We start from the raw sequence: 7724 nt of genomic DNA, 5'->3' as shown, positions 1-7724 counted from the left end.
ATTAAATACATAATTTACTCGTAAGGTTTGAAGTTGTGAGTTCTTAAACACACATGTTCTTAATTTATTCAAATATAATTCTATTATATATTTTTTAAAACTATATTCAAAGTTTGACTTAATTATTTTTAACGTTAACAGAGCTGGTGGTCCACTGTCGCTCTGATTGATATCTGTACTGTTCCAATTGTGTGGCAATCTCCTGCGCCTCCAATTTGCCTGCACTCCGCAGTTGTCGCTGTCAAGGTAATCCATCGGTCCCAGTGTTTCCAGGTTTTCCGGGTCAATTTTTTCACCGTTGGATTGGGAAGAGCCAGGCACATTTTAAATAACAAATTCTGCTATATAAAGCCTCTGAAATTCTCTTAAATACATATTCAAGAAAGTTCATTCACTATGCACGAGAGAATTCTGTAATCGGGCGGGGAAGATTTCACAACATTTTCCGGTAAATATCGCCAGTTTTCCGTGGCAATGGCGGTTGCTTTATTGAGTTTTCTGTTTAAATCTGTGAGTTTGATTTCGAGGCGCAGCACTCTTGTCAGTTAAGATGAATTTGCATGTTTTTTTAAGGGCATGTGTAAGGTATTAAGCATGGTAGGCGTTAGACTAGACAATTCACGTTGCTAAAATTAATGATTTTTAGAATTGAGAATTTTAACTGTAACCGATTGTTTTCCACGATCATTTTGAAAATTTTAGACTTTGAGTTTATAGAAATTAATGATCTTTCGCATAGCGAACTCTAACAGTAAGCAAAATGTTTGTCGGATCAATTTATTTTTTTAAATCTTAAACTCTGAATTTAAGAATTTCATGCCTATGTAAGCTCTTTAGCATTTCGATCGGTTTTAGTGTTTTCTCAAATTTATTTCCTTATGGCATTTACACGTCCAAAATCTCTCTGTGCGTCCAATATTATTAAGTTACACCGTGACTAGGCAATCGGCTTTCAAATTTCGGCCACATTTGTGAGAAAGTTTTAAATTTTCTGCGGTTTTGCCCTTTTTTCATCACTGCAACTATAAATATTTTTGCTTAGTATTTGAAAAATAGCCATAAAAAATCACCATGTGCATAGAGTGACGAAGATCCTCGTTTGAAGAAATGAGAAAAATGAGGATCAGGCATTTCAGCGCTCAAAATTGTGAGAATCTATCAAGCATTCCATATAATCAAAAAGTTATATTGCTAAAAATAGTCTGTGTGAGCTTCCGTTTCAAATAAATCGGTAAACCGACCAGCTGCCGAAGTCACTGGCCCTCTGGAACGTCTCTGGGACATGTTACTGTCAAGATTTGAAGACGGATGAGTGAATTAACAACTTACTCCTCACCCTCCCTTCGAGTAGTGACCCTGTGACTGATAAGTGCTCAAGTTCCCTTGTTTTACAAATTGGGGTTCGATTTTTGTTTGGAATATCTCGTTGGATTAAAGGTTTTTTTTGCCTTCCGCTACTTTGCTTTTGGGTTTTAAACTGGCCTTAAATACGGGTCGTAAGTAATATTAACTTATTGCGACCATTTTCAGTTATTTTCGGATCAGTATAGTTATATCTGAAGTATCTGGCATTTCAAGCATAAAATAGCTGTTCGGTTTTTTCATAAAATGTGACTTTTTGAGCCTGTGAACATTTAAAGCTTTGTTTAAAAGCATTTATGTAGGTTTAGGTATTTATTGCTTTAGATTTCTGTCAATCGTGCCTGTTAATTTTAGGATTTTTGCTTGGAATGTACGGTTATTTCTAGTCAATATTGAAAGTTTACTGTACTAAGCGTCTTTTGACGACGTATCGGCGTTCCTGCCGTAAGATATCTGGTCGTTTTGCTGACAGAAATATAACTTTTGAAGGTCAATGGATATAAGCATATCAAATGCATTTCTTCTAATAAAAATTCAACACTTCTTGCTGTTTATGATTCAATAACTATACAGATCATTAAAGCAGCGAATGAGATATTAATCCCCGCAAACTAACTGATTTATCAGACTGTCTGTTTACAATTATTAGGCGATTCCTTGTTCTAGGTCTTTGATGATAATGTTCCCTAGTAAAGTAGGAGTTGCCCGAGTCTATTATTGTTTTGGATGTTGGTTGTCTCGATTCTCTCGAGCAACTGTTAGGGTTTAATGATTTTCACCTGTTAAGGTTATCGTACTTTTAACACCGCTGACGGTTTTGTCTTGTTAATCCATGCAGGATGACGTTGGATTCACTATGAAGGGAGGGCTAATTACCATTTCCTGATGAACTTAAAGGTCTGGAGTTCAGTACATGTAGCTTGACTTGTCCAATCTTATTGTAGGATCAAATACTCTGGCGGTAAAAAATCTATCTTATATAGTTGAAATTGTAGGGCTTGGTTAGCCAATGCAGGAAACCCGACTTTTAATCCAAGAAGCAAGAGATATATTTAAAAATTAAAAACTAAGGGCTGGATCTGTCTAAATTACATCATTTTATTCCAAGCTGCAGTATAATCACCAAAAGCTTGGAGATGTCTGAGTTCCAATGTATGGCTACTTCAGTTAAACCTTCATCTATTTGCTTTCAGTCTTCCCAGCCTTGTTTTGGTGTCAAACAGCTTTTCATGCCAGTACGGATATGGAACAGTAAACCAACCTCTCTGTTTTCTGTTAGGAAGAAACAAAATAGAGAGCATAGTTCCGTTCTTAGACAACTGAGGATTAAAGCGTTGGATGCCGCTCAGCCATTTGATTATGAATTCAAGAAAAATGAGGACTTGGAGAATAATTTTGTGTTAAAGATTGGTATAGTTGGATTTGGTAATTTTGGTCAATTTCTTGCAAAAACCCTTGTAAAGCAAGGCCACACAGTATTGGCTCATTCTCGAACAGATCATGGGGAGATTGCTAGAAAGATGGGAGTTTCTTTCTTCAAGGATGCAGATGATTTTTGTGAAGAACATCCTGAAGTTATATTGCTATGTTCATCTATTATAGCAACAGAGTCTGTGCTGAGGTCATTTCCAACTCAAAGATTGAAGAGAAACACATTATTTGCAGATGTACTTTCTGTCAAAGAGTTTCCACGCAATCTATTTTTACAGATATTGCCTCCAGAATTTGATATATTGTGCACTCATCCTATGTTTGGGCCTGAGAGCGGGAAAGCTGGGTGGAGTGGCCTTCCTTTTGTTTATGAAAAGGTTAGGGTTGGCAAAGGAGCAAGAGCAGAACGTTGTTATAGGTTTTTGAATATATTTGCAAAAGAAGGTTGCAGGATGGTTGAGATGTCATGTGTTGAACATGATCGCCATGCCGCTGAAAGTCAATTTATTACGCATACTGTTGGCAGGATGTTAGCAAAGTTGAACTTGGAATCTACTCCAATTAATACTAAAGGCTATGAAACATTGCTCCGAATTGTTGAGAACACTTCCGGGGACAGTTTTGATCTTTATTATGGTTTATTTATGTACAATAAGAATGCAACAGAGCAGTTGGAGAGATTGGAGAGGGCTTTTGATGCTCTAAAGAAACAGCTTGTAGGGCAGTTGCACCAGATACTTAGAAAACAGTTATTTGAAGGAAGTAGCTCTGTGCAATCTTCTCAGAATATTTCAGCATTAGCTGACATGCAAAATTCTCACCCTTCAGGCAACTCTTCTGGCGAGCAGAAAATAAAGGAGCTAACTGATGTCATTAAGGAAGTTAAGTAGTAATTTCGAAGTTATTTCTAGCTCATCCCAATTGAGAGTTTTTGAATTTACAGTGTTTTTAGAGCTTTATTTGGCATATGTTCTTTATATAAATTTTTATTGCAGTTCCATTGCAGGTCCCCCATAGTAGAATAGGAGGGTTGACCCTTTTCACCATTCCATTCTTTTTGTCATATGTGTCTTAGAATTGGAATAGGTAATTGATGTTTAGGAATCTTCTTTACAGGCTTTCAGACTGCTCTGTAGGAGAGCATTTTCCTATTATTCATTTGAGTATTATCTATTCATTGTTAATGGCTTAATGTTCTGTTTGGGTTTTGCAATACAGAGAATGCAGTATCAATACTTTTAGCAGGGCTGCAGTAGTATTTGATTTGTTCTTTTTTGTGCGGAATACATTAGTAGTCTAATGGTTCTAGCATTGTTTCCTGATTAATAGACCATTTGATTTGTTCTTTTTTGTGCGGAATACATTAGTAGTCTAATGGTTCTAGCATTGTTTCCTGATTAATAGACCATTCTTGTGCTAGTTGCAGCTTTATAAGTAAGTTGAAATTTGCATATAGCATTGTTTCCTGATTAATAGACCATTCTTGTGCTAGTTGCAGCTTTATAAGTAAGTTGAAATTTGCATATGAGTGTAAGTACTAGATTGATCTCAATGCAAAACACAACCTGAGGCTTTGGTCTCTTTGATCCCACAGTTGGGGCATTGGACATTTTTTGTAGCTTGGTCTAACTTGTTCAAATGTAAACTTATGCTGCATGATACATGGACATTTCTTTGACCCCATAGTATAATTATCTGGACAAATGAGCATATGCATCATAGCGAGTGAAGGATAAAATTGACTGTGTTAGTAACTGTCATCTATTATCTTAATTTATTATGAATTTTTAAAACTTAAAAGTGACATTCAAATCTATACTCGCTATGGATAAAATTGAGTGTGTTAGTAACTGTCATCTATTATCTTAATTTATTATGAATTGTTAAAAGTGACATTCAAATCTATATGGGAAGGCAAGAACACACACGTTTGACATAGAAGAAAATGTACTTCGTTGAACATCAGCTGTAGCTTAAGCATGTGACTGTATCTGGAAGCAGTGAATACATAAATATAGTTCTTTCCTGAGTTTTTCCTGTTGACAATTCATCAGAAATTCATTCATTCATGCTGCAGGTATCTTTGTCTTACCATTTTAAGGGATGGAAGATGTGAATGACTTAAATCTCTTCTCCTGGATGTTGATGGGTAAAATGTGAATGCATTGAATCTTTTCTCCTTCATGCCGAAGGGTGAAATGAATGCAGTGACACAATTAACGTGTTCAAGTTCATGTAGAACAGGTTAACCTGTCTGTTGGTCTCACAAAATAATGAAATATCTTTTCATTTAACTTACACAGATTTAGTATTTGACTGCCTGGTGAGACACACACATCATTCTTTTGAAGTATTCTTCCTTCGCAAATTAAGAGCCTATTTGCACTTATTGACGGATTAAATTATGTATTAGAGTCTGGCTGTTTTGCACGGTGTTCAGTGAGTCAACGGTCAACCCAATTTTCACTAAATCCTGGACAAAATTATGTATTAGAGTCTGGCTGTTTTGCACGGTGTTCAGTGAGTCAACGGTCAACCCAATTTTCACTAAATCCTGGACAATTTTTACCCTGTCAAAGCACCTGGCAAGGCCCGTCAAGAAATTTTTGATGTAGCTATTTTTAATGCAATTATAGAATAGTTTACGGGAATATTTTTTAGTAGAACAGGTCTCTGAGAAATGACCCTAATACTCTTATGGAGTAGTTTGAGCTAGTTTCTTTGCATCTAAGCAACTGAAGTATTTCTTTCGTATATCTATGAAAAGATTAAGGTCTCCACCTTTTCGTATATCTATGAAAAGATTAAGGTCTCCACCTAAAGGTGGAATGTGCAGCTTTAGTTTTCTAACTGTCAATAAAATGTGTTCTAAAAAATAATGTAAGATTGTAATATCCTTTGCCCCTACAAAAAAAGGATGAGATAGCAAGTCTCATTCTATGAGTTGAATCGATGTCCTACTTGTAATGCTATGCAGCTTTCGATGATTATAGAGATGGCAAGTCTTACTCTACGAGTTGAATCGATGTCCTACTTGTAATGCCATGCAGCTTTCTATGATTATAGAGATGGCAAGTCTCACTCTACGAGTTGAATCGATGTCCTACTTGTAATGCCATGCAGCTTTCGATGATTATAGAGGTTAATAGTGTTTTTTTGAAGAGGCTTTCACTTACCTCTCTGCGACTTGTTGTCCCTTCGGGGTAACTACGTTCCTACACAGTCATTTGGGTGTGATCATGCTACTTTGATAAGATCTCTTGCTCATCCTTTTAGATTCAGACCTGTTCTACCTTTTTCCATCAGATACATACCTGAAAGAGATTAACTCTACCATGGTATGTTAGCTCCTATGCCCTACATTTCAGATTATATGCGTGCTAGTAGATGGCACTTCATGATGATAATTCTTTCAGTTGATAAGGTGTGAATGGTTTCTAACTTGTCGTGAAAGTAATAAACACTGGATTTGAACTAATAAGACTCTTAACTAAAAGTAAAGTTTGTATTGTTTTGCCTTGTGTACTATGGGGGATATAATTGCGTTTATGGAGGGATATAATTGCCTTTAGAGTCTAGACAAGTGTGTGTGTCTTGACTTTTAGGCCAGGCCAGATTAATGAAGGTGAAGAGCGTACCCATTATCCTAATTGTACATAACATTTTCCATTGTTTTTATTACACTACCATCCCATTCCTATAAAGGAAATACTGCCCCTGCTTATGTATGGCTTACCAAATGTCATCTATCCTAATTGTACATAACATTTCCATTGTTTCTCTTACATTACCATCCAATTCATATAAAGGAAATACTACCCCTGCTTATGTATGGTTTAATGCATGGCTTATCAAATATCATTTAGCAAATGTCTAATGAAGAAATTAAAGCAAAATCAAAGCAAAGTTGAGTCAAATGAAGCCAAAAAGGGGCTAGAAGTGAAGCTTAAGGAAAAAATAAAGATAATGAAAAAAAAGCTATACCACTTCATTAAAAAGGCCCACCCCCTAAAATCCTGTGTGAAAATATATTTAAAGAAAAAGGCCTACGCAAATCAAAATAAAGATAATGAAAAAAAAGCTATAGTATACCACTTCATTAAAAAGGCCCACCCCCTAAAATCCTATGTGAAAATATATCTAGAGAAAAAGGACTAAGAAAATCAAAGAAAAAATTTAAAAAGGGTAATAAACAAGGCGCTGAAGTGGTAATTCTAATAAAAGCTCCCTTGCAAGAGGTTTGCGTAAATAAATTGAAGATTCTTAGCTTTAAACGCTAGTTGGACCAGTTTATGGACCTTAGACATTATTAATATGACTTTGATGGTCATTTCATAAGATTCCCCTTTCCCATTTCGTAAGATATTCATTACCTTTACTTGTTTCTAAACAAGTGACCTAAGAAATAATTTATGCCTTAGGAGTCCTAATTTATCCTAATTGGCATACGAAATGAGGGTAATGTTATATCACCATTGTGAACTTAGACGAATGTATAAAATTAGCTTATGTTATGAAGTTGTTACAAGGAACTATCTGTATGATGTACTTAATGACTTGTTTTGAAGTTTGAGTCATCATTATAGGTGGGACACCCCATACTGGGATTTGTGCATCATGTCTCGAGATCTATGACATATTCTCGAGATTTGTGTACCAACATTGGGATGTGTACTTATATTCAACCATACCTACTTACTTTTGGTTCCATGTCACAACACTGGGATGTGTACCTATGTTCAACCATATCTACTTACTTTTGGTTCCATGTCACTTTTCTTGAGGTTTTTCATTGCATTGAGATCTATGACATCACAGTGGATGATGATGCGGATGCTACCTCATCATAGAAGTGTCCACACCAACATAACACACAGCTATCAATATATAGAACATGCATGAGCCACTTGGACGAAATGTATGGGTGGTTA

General features: G+C 35.8%; 1 protein-coding gene across 3 annotated transcripts; it reads left to right on the top strand.

Moving 5' to 3' along the window:
* Positions 1–294: 294 nt before the first annotated feature.
* Positions 295–3977, top strand: LOC149242096 (arogenate dehydrogenase 2, chloroplastic-like). 3 transcript variants are annotated; one of them, XM_089374168.1, is made up of 3 exons: positions 295–448; positions 2201–2323; positions 2477–3977. In XM_089374168.1, exon 3 carries the CDS (start codon positions 2499–2501, stop codon positions 3681–3683), a length of 1185 nt encoding a protein of 394 aa, XP_089230294.1. In that variant the 5' UTR covers positions 295–448; positions 2201–2323; positions 2477–2498; the 3' UTR covers positions 3684–3977. The 3 variants fall into 3 exon arrangements, with proteins under 3 accessions (XP_089230294.1, XP_089230293.1, XP_089230295.1); XM_089374169.1 differs by having other exon boundaries at positions 362–510; XM_089374167.1 differs by having other exon boundaries at positions 2201–3977.
* The last annotated feature ends 3747 nt before the right edge of the window (positions 3978–7724 follow it).

The sequence above is a fragment of the Pinus tabuliformis genome, chromosome 8 (genome assembly GCF_031772625.1).
Source record: "Pinus tabuliformis cultivar Carrire ecotype Pingquan chromosome 8, CPIR1, whole genome shotgun sequence".
Taxonomy (NCBI): Eukaryota; Viridiplantae; Streptophyta; class Pinopsida; order Pinales; family Pinaceae; genus Pinus; species Pinus tabuliformis.
This window is presented reverse-complemented; position numbering and strand designations above follow the sequence as displayed.